General features: G+C 45.3%; 1 protein-coding gene across 6 annotated transcripts in view; it reads right to left on the bottom strand.

Moving 5' to 3' along the window:
• The window catches only part of RMDN2 (regulator of microtubule dynamics 2), a 284,536-nt gene that overhangs the window by 103,787 nt on the left and 158,429 nt on the right, over positions 1–22,320 (bottom strand). For 3 of the 6 annotated variants that reach the window (XM_089681783.1, XM_089681782.1, XM_089681787.1), the window contains 2 exons: positions 17,764–17,817; positions 12,301–12,376 (listed from right to left, as the gene is read on the bottom strand). In XM_089681783.1, the coding sequence (XP_089537909.1) occupies positions 12,301–12,376; positions 17,764–17,817 (130 nt within the window). Of the gene's footprint in view, positions 1–10,107; positions 10,332–12,300; positions 12,377–17,763; positions 17,818–22,320 lie in introns of all 6 variants that reach the window. The other 3 variants (XM_089681785.1, XM_089681786.1, XM_089681784.1) reach the window with 3 other exon arrangements.

Here is a 22,320-nt window from a genome sequence, read left to right as displayed (position 1 = left end):
CTGTGGAATATTTAGTAGCAAGGAAATTTCATGGATGGACTTATTGCACAGGTGGCAACTTATCACGGTACTAAGCCTAAATTCACTGATCTCTTGAGAGCGACCCAATCTTTCACAGATGTTAGTAGAAGCAGTCTGCATGCCTAGGTGCTTGATTTTATACACATGTGGCCATGGAGGTGATTGGGACACCATTATCCAATGATTTGTAGGTGTATCCCAATACTTTTGGCAACATAGTGTGTCTGTAGTAGGTAAAATAAATTTGATAAAGATGATTCTCATGCTGCAGCTTCCTTACTTCTTGCACAACACCACTGTTGTGATCCCATTAAAAACTTTTAGACTTGTGAGTTCCATCTTCCCCTCCCTTCTCTGAAATGACTGTCCTTCGAGGGTCTGACTGAAACATCTCCAGCGCCCCAAGGATGATGGAGGCCTCGTTTTCCCAGTCCTTGGCTTTATTACTTAGCAGCACAATTGCAACATCTGGTGGGATGCACAGACTGTAATTGAGGCGTTCTCATGTATTAGCTCTACTGCCAGGATAGCCCTTTCATATACCCACAGGGACTCGATTCCTGAGGGGCTGGAATCTCAGGCTTTTGTTAAACCCAATAAATGCTTCCCTGCTTACAACTTGATGAAGAAGATTTAGAATAAGGCTAGGTACCTGCAGAGAGTAACGGGAATTACTAAATATAGCCCAATATGGCAAAATGCCTTTTATTTTGAGATTGCTAAACTGCAGCAGGGCACCAAGTGGAAAAAACTTTGGAATTACCCATCAGCACCACATTTTTAAAGCTGGGTCTTACTATCCTTCTCTGAACTGCAAAATTAATTTCAGCTACCTGAATATACAGTTGCAAGAAAAAGTATGTGAACCCCTTGGGATTACATGGAGTTTTGCATGAATTGGGCATAAAATGTGCTCTGAACGTCATCTAAGTCACAATAGAAGAACACAGTCTGCTGAACATAATACTACACAAACATTAGATGTTGCCATGGTTTAATTGCACATAACATGTAAACATTACATTGAATTACTTGTATGCTTTGGGTCATTGTCCTGTTGCATCACCCATCCTCTGCGGAGCTTCAGTTGGCGGACAGATGGTCGTACGTTTACCTGCAAAATGTCTTGATAAACTCTGGAATTCATTTTCCCATCAATGACAACAATCCATCCAGGCCCTGAGGCAGCAAAGTAGCCCCAAACCATGATGCTCCCTCCGCCATGTTTTACAGTGGGCATGAGGTTTTGATGTTGGTGTGCTGTGCCTTTTTTTCTCCACACATAGTGTTGTGTGTTCTTCCCAAACAACTCAATCTTGGTTTCATCTGTCCACAGTATATTTTGCCTGTAGAGCTGTGGAACATCCAGGTGCTCTTTTGCAAACTTCAAACGTGCTGCAATCTTCTTTTTGGACAGCAATGGCTTCCTCCGTGGTGTCCTCCCATGTACTCCATTCTTGTTTAATGTTTTCCTTATTGTAGATGTGTCAACAAAAATGTTAGCATGTGCCAGAGATTTCTGTAGGTCTTTAGCTGACACTCTGGGATTCTTCTTTACCTCATGCAGCATTGTGCGCTGTGCTCTTGCAGTCATTTTTACAGGACGACCGCGCCTAGGGAGAGTAGCAACAGTGCTAAACTTTCTCCATTTGTAGACAGTCTGTCTTACCGTGGACACATGAACATCAAGGCTTTTGGAGATACTTTTGTAACCCTTTCCAGCTTCATGCAAGTCAACAATTCTTGATCGTAGGTCTTCTGAGAGCTCTTTTCTGCGAGGCATGGTTCACATCAGACAGTGCTTCTTGAAACCAGTAAACCCAAAACAGGTGTGTGTTTTTTAAGGGCAGGACAGCTGTCAGCAACACATCCAATATCATCACACTGATTGGAGTCAAGGTTGGCTCACTCCTGGCTCCAATTAGCTCTGGGAGAAGTCATTAAGCTAGGGCCTCACATACTTTTTCCTTCCTGCACTGTGAATGTTTACATGTTATGTGCAATTAAACCATGACAACAACATCTAATGTTTGTGTAGTATTATGTTCAGTTGTGACTTAGATGACGTTCAGAGCACATTTTATGCCCGATTCATGCAAAACTCCATGTAATCCCAAGGGGTTCACATACTTTTTCTTGCAACTGTATGTACTTTATGTACAATTACAGCACGCCTTCAGGGTGATGGGAGATACTGCTGATTGACATTAATCCCCTACATCACTCTTTAACTTGATCTTTACTGGCTAATCCTCCTAGGGTTTTTTTTTTTGCATTGTTATTCCATGCTTTTGACTGAATGCCTTAAGAAATACCCCTTAAAGGTTTTGGCACTGTGGGAAAGAGATCTGGGCCCCATGTTAGGTGATCAATGGGAGGAGGCCTTTGAAGCGGTTACCACTTGTTTTCTTAATGTGTCTCAAAAATTGTCACAACTATATATTCTACTCAGAGTGCATTATACCCTGCTGCATTTTCATAGAATGGGTATCCAGTCAGAACCCTGCTGTCCTAAATGCCCATGCAATCATGGCAATCTTACACACCTACCACTTTCAAGTTATAACAGAGGACAACGGAGAACTCTCTACTTCTGGAGTAAAAGAGATTTACCCTCCACATATGGAAAGGCTTCTTCACAAGAGCTGTGAAATGTGGAATTGACTCCCTCAAGAACTGGCTCTGGCCAGCTCAGTAGATTGTTTTAAAAAGAAGGCCTGGATACATTCCTAAATGCACGTACTATAATTTCGTATTATTATTTAGAGGTAATAACACCAGGGGTAATTGATCCAGGGAATATTTGATTGCATCCAGGGGGATTAGGAAGGAATCTTTTTTCCCCTGCTGGAGTGAATGGATCATGCTTTATAAAGTTTTGTTTGCTTTCCTCTGAATCAGCTGTGGGTACAGGATTGTGTATATGGGGGTTTTCAATATATTTTTTGGTTTTCTGGTTGAACTAGATGGACAGCCTTACTATGTAAATATGTAGACTTTCCATCCTTCAGCACCCTCAGCGCCTCCCGACGCCAAGCCCTCAACACCTGGCCTCAACTTCTCCGGTCTCCAAGCCACCAGCATCACCAGATGCCGCGCCTACTGCACCCCAGACGTCGCGCCCTACGACCCCTCCGCTCAACGAACCACCGCACCCACTGATGACGTGCCGCCGCACCCACGGACACCAACCTACTTCACCCGCAGACTACTACCAACCAGCTGCTATCCTTGCTGCCCTCCACTCTCCCTCTCCCCTCCCAGAAGAACTCAATAGTCTCCTCCACAGCGCTTCAGACGCTCTGCTTCACCATCCCGGACTTGCACCCCCTCACCTCCCACGGCGTTTCGGACACTTCGCTTTGCCATCCCTGACCAGCACCCCTTCACCCCCCTGACCTTTCCAGCACCCCGCCCGCGCTCCTCCTCCTCGTCCTCCTCTCCTCCATCCTTAAAACCGCCTCCCTCTACCCGCCCACCCCCACTAAGCAGCTCTATATCGCCCCCTCGCTTCTCCCCTCTCCGCTTTACGGCACCCACCACCTCCTCCTGCTACTCCACTTCCCCGCTGACCCACTTGCCACCACGTCCAGACCCACACGCTCCTACACCTCCCGTTCCCATGCCACCTTCCTCACCCTCCTCCTTCTCATATCAGCTGGGGACATCTCCCCGAACCCTGGCCCCTCACCACCTCACCCCCCCTGCTCACGCCAGCCGACGTGACCGCCTCAACCTCATACATGTACCCCTCCTCCCCATACCTATCCCCCCTCTCTCGGTTGCACTCCTGAATGCTCGTTCGGTTTGCAACAAACTTACCGCCATCCACGACCTCTTCAGCTACCGCTCCCTAAACCTCCTAGCAGTCACCGAAACCTGGGTACAGGCCACCGACTCCACTTCCCCTGCGGCACTCACCCATGGAGGTCTCATCTGGACCCATTCGCCAAGACTGAGCGATCGCAGAGGTGGTGGTGTCGGCCTGCTCCTTTTACCGCTGAGCACCTTCCAGGTCCTCCCTAACCCACTCTCTCTATCCTTCCCCTCCTTTGAGGCGCACTGCATCCGACTCTTCTCACCCACCCCCCTAAGGATCGCAGTGATCTACAGACCTCCTGGGTCCATACCCCACTTCCTGGACAACTTTGCCGCCTGGCTCCCCTTCTTCCTCTCCTCTGAGCTACCGACCATAATCCTCGGGGACTTCAACATCCCCATCAACGACAACAACCCGGCCACTTCCCAATTCCTCCACCTAACCTCCTCCTTCGCGCTCACACAGCACACGCAATCCTCCACCCACATCGGAGGGAACACCCTGGACCTCGTCTTCTCCCACCTCTGTACCCTCAACCAGTTCTTTAACACCCCCTTCCCTCTCTCTGACCACCACCTCATCACGTTCTCCATCTCCCCTTCCCCCAACTCCCCCCCCCCCCCCAAAACCGCCAAACCATCACCAGCCGCAATCTTCGCAACCTGAACCCGGCCCCCCTCCACTCAGCCGCCGACCGCCTACACGACAGCATCCTCTCACTGTCATGTCCTGACATAGCCACCACCTTGTACAACGACTCACTGTCAGCTGCCCTAGACTCTCTGGCACCCCTAACCACACGCATCATCAAACCCAGACTGCTTCAACCATGGCAGAATGACAGCACTAAACGCCTCAAACGTCGCAGTCGCGCACTGGAGAGACTGTGGCGCAAAACCAGGTCCCCTCACGCATTCTCCCTCTACAAATCTGCCTTCCTCACTTACACCTCCTCCCTCCACGCCGCCAAGCAGGCCTACTTTGTTAACCTAATCAACACCCTCTCCTCCTGCCCTCGCCGACTCTTCTCCACCTTCAACTCCCTGCTCTCTCCCCCCCCTCCTCCACTCAGTACCTCACTCACCGCCCACGAGATTGCCTCCCATTTCCGTAACAAGATTGACACTATCCGTAAGGACATTGTCAACTCGCAATCTACCTCCCCACCTAGCCTCCCCACCCCCGTCACCCCTTCTTCTCCCCCCTCCTCTGCCCTCACAACCGCACTGCCCTCCACCGCTCCCAAGGCCCCACCCACCATAACCCCCCCTGCACTGCACTCCCTCAGCCCTGTCACTACTGAGGAAATCGTCAAGGTCCTCTCAGAAGCCCGCCTCACTACCTGCCCCCTGGACCCTATCCCCTCTCAACTCCTCCGGTCACCCCCCTCTTCCCTCATCCGCTCCCTCACCCACATCTTCAATCTCTCCCTCTCTACTGGCGCATTCCCCTCCCCCCTAAAGCACGCACATATCACCCCCATCCTCAAAAAGCCCTCCCTGGATTCCGCGGACGCCAACAACCTCAGACCCATCTCCCTGCTGCCACTCACCTCCAAGCTCCTTGAGTGCATAGTCTACGATCGCCTAAGCGCCCACCTTATTGACAATAACCTCCTTGACCCATTACAGTCCGGCTTCCGTCCCCTACACTCCACTGAAACTGCCCTCCTCAAAATCACTAACGACCTACTAAACGCCAAAGCCAAGGGCGACTACTCTGTCCTCCTTCTCCTGGACCTCTCTGCGGCCTTCGACACAGTCGACCACCCCCTCCTCCTTAATAAACTACTCTCCCTTGGCATCAGAGATACCGCTCTCTCCTGGTTCTCATCCTACCTATCCCGACGCTCCTTCAGCGTCACCTACAATGGTACCACCTCCCCCTCCCTCCCCCTCTCTGTTGGGGTCCCCCAAGGCTCTGTCATTGGACCCCTTCTCTTCTCCATCTACACCTCCTCCCTGGGCACACTCATACACTCCCATGGCTTCATCATCACCTCTATGCTGACGACACCCAAATCTACCTCTCCACCCCTCTCCTCACCCCCACTATCTCCGCCCGCATCACTCACCTCCTAAACGACAACTCAGACTGGATGTCGCTCCATTTCCTCAAGCTTAACCTCTCCAAAACCGAACTCCTCGTCTTTCCCCCTGCCCACACCCCCCCCCCAGCCTATCCATCACCACCACCAACACCTCTATCATTCCCGCCCCGCAAGCCAAAGTCCTTGGCGTCATTCTTGACTCGAACCTCTCCTTCCTCCCTCATGTCAAATCACTTGCAAACACATGCAGGCTCCATCTCCGCAATATTGCCAAGATACTTGCCTTCCTCACCCCAGACACCACCGAACTTCTTGTACACTCCCTCATCATCTCACGCCTTGACTACTGCAACTCTCTTCTCATTGGCCTACCCAAGTGCAGGCTCTCCCCGCTCCAGACCATCCTGAACTCAGCGGCCAGACTCAACCACCTCACCACCCGCTCCACCTCTGCCACCCCCCTCTGCCTCTCCCTCCACTGGCTCCCGATTGCCCAACGCATCAAATTTAAACTTCTAATCCTGACCTACAAAGCCGTTCACAACACTGCCCCTGACTACCTCACCAACCTGATCCCCAAGTACCACCCTACCCGTACCCTTCGCTCCTCACAGGACCTCCTTTTATCCTGCTCCCTGGTCTCCTCCTCCCATGCACGACTGCAGGATTTCTCCAGGTCCTCCCCTATCCTCTGGAACTCACTGCCCCAATCCATCCGACTGTCGCCTTCCCTCCCCACATTCAGGCGCTCCCTCAAAACCCATCTCTTCAGGGAAGCCTACCCCACCCTCACCTAACGGCCATCCTCCCTCATTCCTCCCACCACTTCATCCCCCTCAGCCACTTCATTCCCCTCAGCCACTTCCTATTGTTCCACTACCCCCTCCCTCCTAGATTGTAAGCTTGAAAGAGTAGGGCCCTCTTACCCCTCGTACGCGGTCTGTTTTTGTTGTACTGTGCCATGTATTGTCCCCCCTATTGTACAGCGCTGAGCAAACCCTTTGGCGCTATATAAACTCTATGTAATAAATAATAATAATAAATAATAAATCATGATGAGCCATTAGGTCAACTAGAAATCCCACTAATATGAGATAGAATAATCACGTAGCATAGTTATCAAAGGCTGTAAAGCTTGTCTGTGCTGAAGATTGATCCAAGATAAATTCATACAGCACCATCAAACTCAATTTAGCACATGTAGGGCTGAGGCCAATTGCTTAGTCAGCTGCAGTTCATCATTTAAAAAGAGAAAAAAGAAACAATCCTCCTGAGCTGCCAAATGGCTGTAACCCCCACCAAGTGGCCGCAGACACCTAACTATATTCCAAATAGTGAAACCGATAAATTAATAGTGGATTGGTGCTGCGCTTCTCAGTGCATAAAAAAATAAACAATAAACATATCCATAAATGTTAAATATATAGATAAACAGCGCAAAATAGACCTGAATACAAATATTAATAAATCACACAATATAAATGTCCCATCTTAATTAGTGCATATTTATATAAAAAAATCTTCAGAAAAAACACCATAAAGTCCCTTGTGATGAAAACTGAAGATTCCAAAGATGTTTATAGCCTTCCACCCATCACCCGTGCACACCAACATCAAATACACTCACCAGATTTTGGTGAGTGAAAAGCCTTTAAGGATTTTGGGGAATCCTAAACCCTCTTTTCATCAGCTCAATGATAGCCTGCCCCTCCAAGTTAAGATCTTCTTTCAGGTCCTCACCGTGGCTTCCTAGTTTGCTCCACCATATCATCAAAGAAAAAACTTATATAGTGTAATATTGCCACATCAATATTATACCAAAAGACAAAATCCAGGCCACTCACATTTCAACAGCTTGTAAAAGGCACATTTATTAAGCCCATGACAGCCTGATGATGAAAACCAGCCACATAATCTAGGAATATTTTTCTTTTGTTTTATATACATAAATGTATTGAATGTCATGAAGTGTTAAGATGAAATATACCCCATCCTCAAGTGTGAAGATGGAAAAATAATAAAACAACAACGGAACAGCAACAGATGTAAAAACGTGACCAAAACTACCTAATATAAACCATTCACATAGCCACAAAGTGTATTCAAAGGATCATTGATAAACCAGTGAATGTGTGGTCAACAAATATACAGTCAGGTCCATAAATATTGGGACATCGACACAATTCTAACATTTTTGGCTCTATACACCACCACAATGGATTTGAAATGAAACAAACAAGATGTGCTTTAACTGCAGACTGTCAGCTTTAATGTGAGTGTATTTATATCCAAATCAGGTGAACGGTGTAGGAATTACAACAGTTTGCATATGTGCCTCCCACTCGTTAAGGGACCAAAAGTAATGGGACAATTGGCTTCTCAGCTGTTCCATGAAGTGTATAGAGCCACAAATGTTAGAATTGTGTCGATGTCCCAATAATATTTATGGACCTGACTGTATATAAATAAACAAAACATGACACAATAAATAAATCCCAGAATAAATGTAATTGTCCCAAGAACAACAGACACAGTGAATCTTCAGCACAAGCCGTGAGACATCCTGTGGTCGCTGCAAACAGACAATCCTCCACCAGCTAGCGTGAACGCTCACCTTCCGACTGCGACCTGCCAGGGGTCAAAAGGCATATAAAACACTCAAATGATGATCTCAGTGAGAGTTGACCTCAGTAATAAACAAAACAAGGACTCCTTTCTGGTAAAAAATGGCAAGCACTCACAGGCATAACTCAGATGTCCTTCCTTATAAGGATATAGCCATCGATCTCATTCACTTTCCTTGTAAAATAACTTTGTTACACAAGTTGGGTATACATGGCAATCAGTACCTTTCTACAAACTGCAACCACAACATGTAAGCCCACCATTACAAGGTACCGATTGCCATGTATACCCAACTGGTGTAACAAAGATCTTCTACAAGGAAGTGAATGAGATCTATGGCTATAGCCTTATAAGGACATCAGTGTATATGGGGGCAGTCTGTGTTTCGGGGGGATCGGTGTATATGGAGGCAGTCTGTGTTGGGGGGTCGGTGTATACGGGGGGCAGTCTGTATTTGGGGGGGGGAAACCAGTGTATATGGGGGCAGTCTGTGTATGGGGGGGGGGGAAATCAGTGTATATGGAAGCAGTCTGTTGGGGGAGGAGATCAGTGTATATGGAGGCAGTCTGTTGGGAGGGGCAATCAGTGTATATGAAGGCAGTCTATGGGGGGGGGGGGGATCAGTGTATATGAGGGCAGTCTCTGGGGGGGGGGGGGGAGATCACTCTGGGGGGTTCAGTCTGTGAGTTGGAGGGAATTTACATCCCACCATACCTGCAAACACCCATTCACTCCGTGCACAGATCTGAAGTCACCCGACACTCCCCATTACACCTATCAAAACCCCACATACCCTGCCAGCACATCTCAGATCCCACCCTACTATACTCTGCAAACACCAGTCACATAAACCCTGCTTCACCTCTCACCACCCATCACACTTCACTATTCCTTCTCACACCCATCACACCCTTCCTACAACTATGGCTCCCCCATCCTACCCTGTATACAACCATCATGCCCCATAATATATTGTATGCACCCCTTCTTCATTGTCACCACCCTTTACACCCTAGTTACTACTGTCACCATGCAACCTCTCTCTCTGTCTCTCTCTCACTGGGAAAGCGGGGGGGCGCACAATTTCGGTGTTGCTTAGGGCAGCACAAAACCTAAATACACCACTGGTCTCACGGCTTGTGCTGAAGATTCACCGAGTCTGTTGTTCTTGGGACAATTACATTTAATCTGGGACTTATTTATTGTGTCACGTTTTGTTTATTTATTTAAATATATATTTGTTGACCACACATTCACTAGTTCATCAATTATGGTGTCAGCCACACAACATACCAATTTCAGCTTGGCTTGTTTCTTTAACTTCTTGGATTAAAAGATGAAAGTCTCTCCTTATAGGAATATATTTCACAAAGTCTTACCATGTAGAAGACTTGATCATTCCTAAGTCTGAGTCAGAAAAAAGAGCTAATGCTATCTGTAGAGCTAGGTGTTGTAAATGAGAGACCTGTGAGGAAGGAGGTCCACTTGTGGAAGGGGTAGATGGACCAATCCCCAAGGGGTTGCCCTGGATGCAACCAGAAGCTATGGATGGAGAGGAAGCAGAAGGTAATATCCCTGATAGGGTACTCACAGTGTCCTGAAGTACAGTCAGAGGAGGGGAGATCAATGGTGCAGGCATGGTGGTAGGCGATGTCCCTGTGGCAGCTGGTGAGGGGGAATGACACCCCCGTGGCTGTGGTGGTTGACAAGGAGGAGGAAGTTGTCAGCCATACTGGTGGAGACATTCAACCTTGGGAGAGGTGAAGTGGCAGAGATTGAGGGGAGGCAGTGGCTTCCATACTGTCCAGCAGGGCCCTAGCAGAAGAGAACATTTGCGAGTCCATTATAACAGAATGCTGCAGCAGTGGATAAATTGCTCCCGATGTCTGCAGCAAGGTAGGGATGCTCAGAGGAAGGAGGTGCCAATGAGTATAAGGCAGAGAAGGACAGTTGAGCCCTGATGAGAGGGAGCTGGTGGGGAGACAATGCAGTAGCTCATTGTAGCAGGTTCCCTTCCTCCCTGTAAAGTTTCCAAGCAGGAAGAGCAAAGAGATCCCTATGAGGGAGCTGGGAAGATCACTGGGTCAGCTCTACTGACAGAATCCTGATGAAGAGGAGAGGCAGCTGTGGAGAAAGGTGGAGAGGATAATGCCGATCCAGTGGAGAGATGAGTGGCTGCAGTAGCCTCCATTGTATGTGTGTGCTGTGCTGCTGGCGGAGAGGGAGAAGCAGGCAAAATAGCGTCCAGCTACAGCTGTGTGTCTCCCAGTGCCTGAGCCATGGCTGGGTGGGTCAAGAAAGGTTCTTATGGTGGTAGCTGCTGAGATTTTTCTTCACAGCGTAGCCACACAGAGGGGTTCAAAATCCAAGGAGCACTTTCAGGGGTTACAGGTGCATAAATTATGCATCACATTTTGGAGGCCCTAGAGCACCAGGACAGTGAAATTTCAAGGCATTTTCTAAGACGAATAGTGAGTCTTTGATATCATCTTTTTTTTTTTTGGCTCAAGTTTTTGGAAAATGCAGAATGAAAATGAAAAAAAATTTTTTAAAACAAAGTTGACAATTTAATAGGATATTTCTCCCACGCAGCATGGTCTTACTTAGAATTACACACCAAAACACATCCAGAGTGTGGCAATACCATGTGTGAGATTTTTTCACTTTCTGGACTGATTATTTACTGGACACTGTATGTTGTGTATCACACCAACTGTATCAAAAGCAATGTACTGTAATGGTAAGTATCAATATGAGTGGTTGGGGAATATAGCTTAGTGCAGCAATCTCCTTTCCTAAAAGCCAAACAAGCCTAACCTACTGGTACATGGCTGCCCACAGGAATGCCATATTCACTGGCCTGGAATTGCAGGAGGCTGAGGAAAAGAAACAAAAATTCCTTTGGTTTATGCATTATGAATATGTATTTTTGCAAATTCATGTTTTAATGAAACACAAGTTCCTAGCTGGGGTAATCCACATATAAAGTAGAAATTTGTGAATATTACATAAAAGTTGTACTCAGCGGGAAGATGCTAACTAGAGATAGTGTTTTTTACTTATATTGTGCTAACAAATACTGAATAGCTATTGCATAAAAATGGATGCAGAAGAAACTGGCCGTCGGTAGAAGCAGCCACATTTCTAACATATTTAATAATTGTATAACATAAGGTATAAATAATGAACAAAAGTGAATGTTCAGAAATATCATACAAATAAATACAACAGACCCCAGGACAACCAATCCCAGCAAATATATGAGTAATTAGCATACGTAAACCAACCCACTTTACTTTTACATTTTAAAGTAGAACTATAGGCAAAACCTTTTTTTCCATATTGGACAGAGCAAGGGAGGGTTATAATCCCTGTCAGGCTTTTTTTTTTTGCTATCTGGGTCCCATTGGAGAGATTTCCCTTCACTTTCTGTCCCATAGCCAAACAGGAAGTGAGAGGAAATCCCGGCAAATTAAGGGAATTCCTTGGGGACCCCCAAGTCTCCAGAACTAGTGTCCCCATTGGAAGGTTCACCCTCGATTACTTTTCTAGGGACAAACCAAAATTTGGGATTTTCTTTTACTTTCACTTTACATTATAATAGTAAGCAGGACAAATAGACAGGATGAATCTCCTTAATGGGGGCACAGATTGCAATAAAAACCTGACAGGGGTTCTAATAACTCTCCACTATGTCCAAAACTAAAAAAAAGTTTTGCGTTTAGTTATACAATAAATCCGAGACCTTAAGCCTATTTTGCCTATTAAACAGATTAAAACAAACCTTAAAGAGGTAGCCATTCTTGATTTTATTCTGTACACTGTCAAATTCAGACATATAACCACACATTATTGCATACCTGGAAAAAAAAACAATCACATTATTCCTGAACTATAGGTGGCAAAATCAAAGCCTGTGTGTTCTTTGGTTCTAGACAGTACCCTCTGCCAGGCAGACTGCAGCTTTATCCCCATATATTTACCCAGAACCGCCCTTTAATAACATAAGCTATTTAAGTTGCTACGTATTAAACAGACACAGATGACTTCCACAGAAGAGCTACAGTCAGGTCCATAAATATTGGGACATCGACACAATTCTAACATTTTTGGCTCTATATACTACCACAATGGATTTGAAATGAAACGAACAAGATGTGCTTTAACTGCAGACTGTCAGCTTTAATTTGAGGGTATTTACATCCAAATCAGGTGAACAGAGTAGGAATTACAACAGTTTGCATATGTGCCTCCTTGTCTTCAGTTCCTGCTTGTTCTTGGGGCATTTTCCCTTCAGTTTTGTCTTCAGCAAGTGAAATGCATGCTCAATCGGATTCAGGTCAGGTGATTGACTTGGCCATTGCATAACATTCCACTTCTTTCCCTTAAAAAACTCTTTGGTTGCTTTTGCAGTCTGCTTTGGGTCATTGTCCATCTGCACTGTGAAGCGGCGTCCAATGAGTTGTGAAGCATTTGGCTGAATATGAGCAGATAATATTCCCGAAACACTTCAGAAATCATCCTGCTGCTTTTGTCAGCAGTCACATCATCAATAAATACAAGAGAACCAGTTCCATTGGCAGCCATACATGCCCACGCCATGACCCTACCACCACCATGCTTCACTGAAGAGGTGGTATGCTTAGGATCATGAGCAGTTCCTTTCCTTCTCCATACTCTTCTCTTCCCATCACTCTGGTACAAGTTGATCTTGGTCTCATCTGTCCATAGGATGTTGTTCCAGAACTGTGAAGGCTTTTTTAGATGTCGTTTGGCAAACTCTAATCTGGCCTTCCTGTTTTTGAGGCTCAACAATGGTTTACATCTTGTGGTGAACCCTCTGTATTCACTCTGGTGAAGTCTTCTCTTGATTGTTGACTTTGACACACATACACCTACCTCCTGGAGAGTGTTCTTGATCTGGCCAACTGTTGTGAAGGGTGTTTTCTTCAACAGGGAAAGAATTCTTCGGTCATCCACCACAGTTGTTTTCCGTGGTCTTCTGGGTCTTTTGGTGTTGCTGAGCTCACCGGTGCGTTCCTTCTTTTTAAGAATGTTTCAAACAGTTGTTTTGGCCACGCCTAATGTTTTTGCTATCTCTCTGATGGGTTTGTTTTGTTTTTTCAGCCTAATGATGGCTTGCTTCACTGATAGTGACAGCTCTTTGGATCTCATCTTGAGAGTTGACAGCAACAGATTCCAAATGCAAATAGCACACTTGAAATGAACTCTGGACCTTTTATCTGCTCATTGTAATTAGGATAATCAGGGAATAACACACACCTGGCCATGGAACAGCTGAGAAGCCAATTGTCCCATTACTTTTGGTCCCTTAACAAGTGGGAGGCACATATGCAAACTGTTGTAATTCCTACACCGTTCGCCTGATTTGGATGTAAATACCCTCAAATTAAAGCTGACAGTCTGCAGTTAAAGCACATCTTGTTTGTTTCATTTCAAACCCATTGTGGTGGTGTATAGAGCCAAAAATGTTAGAATTGTGTCAATGTCCCAATATTTATGGACCTGACTGTACATGTTTGGATCTGACCTGGCTTATGATTTATGAATTTTAAATATCCCAGTTGGATTATTTAAAAAGTCACAACATTATAGCATCAATGCAAAGGATGTTCACTTCTGCATCAGGGATAAATCCATAGGCTTAGACCAAAAAATGAACTGGTGATTAGGACAGCAGTATTGCAATAAAAGTCAATAACCCTTTAAAAGTTCTACAGGGGCAGTTGTCCCATATGAGCAATAAACAAGTAAAGCATAAAATTACTTAGAAAAACTTTTGACATAAAGGCATGGTTTTAAGAAATTCTCCTTAGAGAAGATCTTTAAAATAAAGTACGGTATGTTTGAATGCCACAAGGAACCACATGCATATAGCACTTAAACAGGTCCTGTTCAAAACCATCCCTTAAATTCTAAGCAGTGTGGTCAGACAAGTGTCCTTTCCCCCCCAAGTGTCCAACCACGCTGCTAATAAGGAGACAGGTTTGTGATGGACAGCTCTGGTTAGTGGCAGCAGGGGCCACCCTAGAGACCAGTGATGACAACTCCTCCCCGTGGTTATGTGTGTCTATCAGCGTGTACACAGGTTCTTCCAGCAAAGGGTTGAAGTTTCTTTTTCCTTTGGACTGGCTCATGCTTTGGGGTTCATCAGGTCAACTGTGTTATTTGTTCAACTAAACTGTTACAATGTGTATATGTGTGCTATTTTGTTAGGTTGACCTGCTAGGTTGGTGGATCTAAGAGGAAGGGGTTAAAGCAGAGCTCCAGGCTCCCCCCCCCCCCCCCCCACAAAAAAAAAAAGACAGCAGCTACAAATACTGACTTTAATATAAGGACATTTACGTGTTCAGGGATCCAGCAATGTCCTCACCCGAGCCGATTCTCCAATCGTCTTCAGGTGCCAGCATCTTCAGTAAGGGAAATCAGCAGTCCTCACTAGCTTTTCCTGCCCTTTCTCAAAAGGTTACCACCCCCTTCAGGTCACACCAGATAAACTCTGTGCTAGATATACCTCCCACCCAGAGGAACACCCATAATTTGGCCTTCAAAAGGGGGTGGTGCTTCAGCCAGCATACAGAGATGTGTTTTAACATAAACGGGGTAAACAATTAGAACAAGTGTTATGTGCAATCGTTACTCTGGAGAGTTGAATAAAATATTTAATAATGTGAAAACTTTTTTTTTAAAACTGAACTATAGCCTTGTTATTTGTTCTCACATTTTTAGCAATTCTTTTCTGGTGTTAAAACTGAATATTGTCAATTTCCTGCAAACTTGTCTCACCACCCTTTGAAGCTGCCATAGCTACCTTGAGTCATCATCAATCATCTCTCCTCCTGATCCTTAATGGTGTTGGCGCTCCTCACTTTATCTGCCTCAATAATTTTTGCCCCTTGTTACATGTGGGTGTGATCTTAGGTTACAGGACTGCTCTTTCTAAGCTTTATTTAGAAGTAGACATCCCCGACTTCCTCTATGGTATAAGGAAACAACTGCCCAGTAGATTTCACAGCAAAGTTCTTCAGCACCCTATGTCCAGCAAGGATGCATGTCAAAAAAGGAACTGGAGTTTTTATATGTCAAGTGAGGCAGGGTACTATGGTGCTTACAGAAGCCAGCCAGCCCCTCCCACTCAAACCAAGCTTGCTATGAAACAAAGGCCAGCAGAAAGACCTGTGAAAAATGTTAACCCCATGGTGATCAGGGGAGAGGGGAACAAATTATTATATGCATTATATGCTAAAATTTCAATTACGAAGCAGGTTTCATTTAAAAATATGAAGTAGTCCGAAGGGTGATGATTGTGGTTTGCCTATAATTAAAGTGGAGCTCCAGCCATTTTAGTGTTTATTAAAAGTTCAGCAGTTACAAAAACTGTAGCTGCTGTTTTTTAATAAACACACACTTACCTGTCCCAGGGTCCAGCTATGTTCTCTCCCTGGTCCCTTCTCCCCATCACGGCGCCAGCATCTCAGCTGTGGGTACCAGGCTGTGACAGCTTGCTGTGCTTCCTAATTGGTCCGGCAGTCTCCTGGGACCTGTGAAAATTCCCCGGAGACTGCAGGAGGGAAAAGGGGGTTGAACTTCCATCTCACTTTGCCACAGGGAACTGAACCAGAAGTGGGAGCGGGTATCTGTCAAAAACAGGTATCCGATCCCCCTCCCCCCCAAAAGGTGCCAAATATGGCAGTGGAGGGGGGGGTGGAGGCAAACAAGTGGAGCTTCCACTTTTGAGTGGAACTCCGTTTTAAGCTTGTCAAAATGAAAACTAAAAGGCAATAAGAACATAAAGGCAAATGTATAAAAGAAGAAAAAAGTCCCAGCGAAGTTCAAAAGAGGGAAAAGTGTCATCTTTACAAAGACAAAAGAAAAAATTGCCTTGATATTTTCCATTTTTGTTGAGTATTTGTTTTTTTTTATTTCAATTAAGGAATGCTTTATATAGCAAAAGTGAATGGCTGGTCTGTCTCTAATTTTCTAAACAAAATTTGAGGTCCTTGAGATTGCCACGTACAGTTTTGAAAAGTATTTTGTCAGTCAAGTAATACGTAATACTCAAAGTAGAAGTAAAGGCAAAACCTAACTACATCTAAACCTACACAGCCAAAATCTAGCCCTGTAAAGAAAAAAAATCTATATACTTACTTGTTCTGCAACCACTCCAGTTCCGTTCTCCAGTGGCGCCCTCTGTGTCCAGGAGACAGCAGACAATGGCTGGAAAATGCCTGGGAAGTGACGTCACCCTTAGCCCTGGTTGACATATATGTGGCCGTGTGGGACGCATTTTGCGCGGGCATGAGAGCCCATTCATGTGAATGGACTCCCGTGGCCCGTAACACGCAGGGAAGAGGTCTTCTTCCGAAAACGCAGTCCGCACGGGAACCTCGGTTTCCAATACGGGCGGCATGCCATTAGGACTAATGGCACCCGCCCGCGGGTCCGCAGTCCTCTGTGCGGGTGGCGTGGCTGCATGGATTTTTGTGCGGATCTGCAGCGGCACCACCCACACAGATGTGAACCTATCCTTAGAGTTACTATGGGGCTTCTATTGTCGGCTGCCTCTCCCACACACTCCTACACACTGAAGCTGCCACTGACAGTTAAGCATTAGACTGGACCGGAGCAGCTGCAGAACAGGTAAGTATGGTGATTTTTTTCTTTAACCTAGGTTCACACCCAAGCGCTTTCTGCAGCGTTTTGCAGAAACGCAGTACAGTCCATTTAACATGATTTCCTATGGGACATGTTTTCATCTGAGCGTTTTCACCCAGTGCGTGTTTTGGAAAAGGTTAGGGACTTTTTTGGATGTAAAAAGTTGCATTTTTGGTTCTATAGACTGCAATGGAAATGCTGTGGAAAAGCATGTATTGCATTTTTGATGTATTTTTGCCACGTTTTTGATGCGTTTTGCATGTGCCTAGCTACCGGAAAAATAAAAAAATGGAAATAACCAGCAAAAAACGCAAAAAAATTCGGCAAAAATGCATAAAAAAAAATCAAGTGCAAAAATGCAAAACGCAATGCAGAAACAGCTCAAACGCAGCCTGCATAGGTGCGAACCTAGCCTTACAGGGTTAGATAGATTTGGCTTAGAATGTGGCTGAGAGTAGGTTTAGAGTTAGTTAGGTTTTACCTTTACTTCCGCTTTAACATATGTCTAAAGCTAAAACCTTTTTCTTCATTTTGCATAGAGTAAGAAAAAGTAAAAACTCAAGTATTTTACCATTTGTGTTCAACTGGGGAGCTTTCTCTTTCTGTTGTGTCTACAGGAGAGAAACTAAAGTAAAAGGAAAGCACACACAGTGAGTTAAAATGTCCTCTTAGGCCTGGTTCATACTAGTGTGATTTCAAATGCAAATTGAGTCGCACAGAATTACATGACAGTGGAAATCACATTATTCTCTGTGGTGCCCGTTGACATCTATGCAGCACAGCATAGCGCATTTTTTGGAAAAAGGTCCGATGGTACTTTGGTACGGTTGCAACACATTTTTTGATTTTTTAAATTTTTTTTACACTGTCCCTTTCATTTTTTTTACCACTTTTAATGCTATCACAGGGAATGCAATTATCCCCTATAACTTCAATGGGCATTGTCATATATTCTTTTTTGAGAAATCTGGGGTCTATCAGACTCTAGATCTCTCCTCTGCCCTTACATTATCTAATCAAACCAAGGTCGGTGTGATCAGCTGGTTTCCCAATTTACAAATGGCGCTGTTTATATCCTGTAAAACTGAAGTGATGAAATGCTTGTAGCTTCGGATTTCTTAGATTATAGAGATGTTTGGCACCATTCTGGTCTCCAATCAGCTCTATGGTCAGCTGGCAGAAACACAGGCTGCATTCTCAGGTTCCCCCGATGGCACGGGACTGCCCGAAAAGGCCAAGGAAGGCAGAAGGGGAGGGGGAGCATCATTTCCCATTGCTTGTAAAAGCAATCCTGCAGCTAATTAACCACTAGGATTGCTTTTACATGAAAGCTGATCACCAGCTGAAAAAAATGATACCAGGATGATGCCTGCAGCTGTAGGCATCATCCTGGTGTAACCATTCAAATTCCAGTGATGTACCAGTACATCGCTGATCCTTGTTGGGTACATATGCTATGTTCTATTTTTTGTATGCAGCCTCTGGGCTGAATGAAAAAAAGAGAAAAAATCTCTGCCAGAAAAAGTGTGTGGTATGCCCACCATTAGAATATACCACCCTGCATCCACCCACTTCTAATGGTAGGCACACATTAGGTCACACGGTGCCACATGCTCCAGTTCCAAGATTGAGAGAAAACAGGTGGCGCACACACCTAATGCATTATCCAAGATTTATTGTAGGAGTGAAAGAATAATAAAAACATACTCACAAACGAAGCATGTATCTAAAAAGCATAGAAAAATTACAATGGCCACAACGGCCATCTTGGATAATGTACTAGGTGTGTGCGCCACCTGTTTTCTCTCTATCCAGTGGCTGATTTCCCCGTCTGAGGAGGACTGCACCCCTGAAGCATTTCCTTTGGTTGTCGCTGTCCTGGTACCCCTCGCTTCCCTTTTGGCTGTGCATTTCCTGAGGCGCTGGAGAGTACATACGATATCCAGTTCCAAGATTGTACAAATGTCTAAATAGTGGCACGCTTGTATAAAAATTGTCCACGTATATGTGGTACCCCATATGGAAAAGGATGACACCAAGTCCCAAACTATTTTGCCACTGCGCCCCATGTAGTCTGAGCATCCGGGGGGCTCCACGTGGCTATCTTTTCCCTCATAAATCCAAAACTTAGAAGTATAGCCTGTTGCCCTCTCACAGGTCTTATACACCTTGACCCAATATCTGGCACGCTTGCTGGGGTGAAATTGTTTGAATGCAAGCGGCCAGAAAAATTAATGAGGGACTGATCAATGCAGATTTTTATCTGGGGAGTATAGATATCTGCAAAGTTAAGGTGATTTACAAGGGGCTGAATTTTGTGGAGCCGGTCAAAATTCAGGGTCACCCAGAGGACGACAGAGTGTATTGTTGTTGAAATGCATAAAATACATTATACTCTCATATCTATGCCTGGCCATGGCAGCAGAGAACACGGGATATGATGAATCAGGTCTGTGGATCAATACAACCGCAATTCATTTTTTTAAGTAATGCCCATGTTCAGGGTTAGGCCCAAAAAAATGTAAATAAGGAAATCGTAATGGGTTTCAATGCGAATGGTCTGGCAATTTTTGAATTTGGGTTGGCGGCGATAAATTGTTGTGCACATAAATTGCTTTGATCTACAATCAATGCGTACAGATCTTCCATGAAAGATAGCTCCAAAAAATCAAGGGGAGTAGGTAAATTTGCTGTTTCCACCTGAACTCCAGGTTGGGCAGTGAATGGGGGAAGTACGGGTGCTGCAGAATATGTGGGCTGCCAATCGGGATTTGCAAGCACACTCGGAAAGATACTAGGGGCTCTACGTGGCTGTGTGCAAATTCTTGGTGGTTGTGGAACAATACTTGTGCTCGTCACTGCACCAGCTTATACTGCACTTATGGGACTCGCCACATCACCAAGTGATACTGTAGCGCTGGTATTATTATTATACAGAATTTATATAGCGCCAACAGTTTGCTCAGCTCTTTATAATATAACGGGAGACAATACAGCAACAACACAGTTCAATACAAGAGGGTTAGGAGGGCCTTGCTCCTTGGAGCTTACAATCTAACAGGTATGTGAAAGACCAGGATGTATTAGAAGGCTGGTGCTCGCCAGTTCACCAATAGGTAGCGTGGCACTAGTACTGGCATTCTGCTGCATATGAGAGTCATCAAAATTTACCGCCAAGTGCTAACAGAGATCAGGCCTGTTTCTGCGAACACTGCGGTTTTGTGCAATGTATCAAGTGACAGTGACCTACTGATACTGCACTTGATGGGGGAGAAGGGGGGGTAAGCGTAGGGGCTAAACGCAGGTGCTGGCAGGTGGCGGGGCTGATCCCGCTGACGCTGCATTTTTGGGGACGCTATACTATTGATCCGTTCAGACACTATACTAGCAGTGGAGGTTTATTGTGTATGAGCATGTTCCTGGCAATCAAGGGGTTAAATGTGACTGCTGGTGTACTGACAGGCAATCTGACACTATCTGGGAGGGGCGAGAGAACCACGGGAGCGCAAATCATGTATATATACGTGTGATTTTGCTCACCCTTGTAGCTCTGTAGCAGTATTTCTGCTATAGGGTGGTCAGGAAGCGGTTCCATAAGTGGTTTGTGTTACGTCGCTGCGTTACTTTAACTGACAATTGCGCTGTCATGCAACGCTGCACCCAAATGAAATTTACGTCCTTTTTTTCCCATGAATTGAGCTTTCTTTAGGTGGTATTTGATCGCCTGTGCGGTTTTTATTTTTTGTGCTATAAAAAAAAAGACCAACAATTTTGAGAAAAAAAACAATATTTTGGACATTTTGCAATAAAACATGTACAGTAAAAAAAATGTAAAAATCAAATTTTGTCATAAATTTATGCCAAAATGTATTCTGCGACATGTCTTTGCTAAAAAAAAAATCCCAATACGTAGTAAATTAATTGGTTTACATGAAAGTTATAGCGTTTACAAATGGCGGTCTATATACTGGAATTTGTATTTTTTTATACTAATAATGGTGGCGATCAGCGACTTATAGCGGTGATCAGTGACTTATGGCGGCGATCAGCAACTTATGGCGGGACTGCGGCGGACATTTTGACACTGGGGGGAACTGACTTGGGGTCACCGACATCCCCAGTGACACCAATACAGTGATCAGTGCAAGAAAAAAAACAAAAAACACTGACACTGTACTAATGGCACTGGGGAGGAAGGGGTTAACATTTTTAGGCAATCAAAGGGTTAACTGTGTGAGGGGAGTGTTTCACTAGGGGGCGGTGTGCTTCACAGGAACACACTGCCCCAGAAAGCTAAGCTCTGCTCTCCGGATCAGTGTGCTGGAAAATGACAGGGAGGAGAGCTGCAGAGTAAACACTGCAGCCATCCTCTCTGTCAGTGTTTGCCGGTAATCGCTGGGCTCTGGCGGGTAACCACCGGCTGGGACCCGGTGATTGATGCCACGCGCGCGCCCCCTGCCAGATATGCAAAGTCACATATATATACAAGTGATTTTGCGCAGCGGTACTACCCTGCCACAGTAAATGTACTGTGGCTGGTCAGCAACCAGCTAAATACCATGAAAAGAAACCTCTACATGTCTCAAAAAAACTATAAAAATTTTATTTGGGTACAGCATTGCATTACCGCGCATTGTCATTCAAAGTGCTACAGCGCTGATAGCTGAAAGTTGGTCTGGGCAGGAAAGGGGTGAAAGTGCCCAGTGTAGAAGTATTTAAGGAGCCAGCACCCACTGACATCTTGACAACTAGTGACTCATCTCTGCTGTTAGTCAGGGAGTCCCAGCTGATGGCAGAATGTAAACAAAGGAGTCTGTCAGTTAAAAAAAAACAGAAAAAAAAAAAAACAAACAAAAAGGTGTTGTGGGGGTCCCCCCACCATCCACAGGCAACTTGGACCAGACGCCACAAAAAATGATGTGACGTACCCCCAAAAATCCATACCACACCCTTTTATGAGCATGCAAGCCTGGCAGGCCAGGAAAAGAGGGGAAGGAACATGTCCCCCCTCCCACAAACTATACTAGGTCACATGCCCTCAACATGAAGGGGTGCTTTTCTTGGGAGACTGTTCCCCGGCAAAGCACCTTGTCCCTCTGTTGATGAGGATAAGGGCCTCTTCCCCACA

The sequence above is a fragment of the Staurois parvus genome, unplaced genomic scaffold (genome assembly GCF_062004578.1).
Source record: "Staurois parvus isolate SC_StPar_1 unplaced genomic scaffold, SC_StPar_1.0 ptg000277l, whole genome shotgun sequence".
In the NCBI taxonomy this organism is placed as follows: domain Eukaryota; kingdom Metazoa; phylum Chordata; class Amphibia; order Anura; family Ranidae; genus Staurois; species Staurois parvus.
Note: the sequence above shows the minus strand (reverse complement) of the source record. Positions and strands in the feature narration are given on the sequence as shown.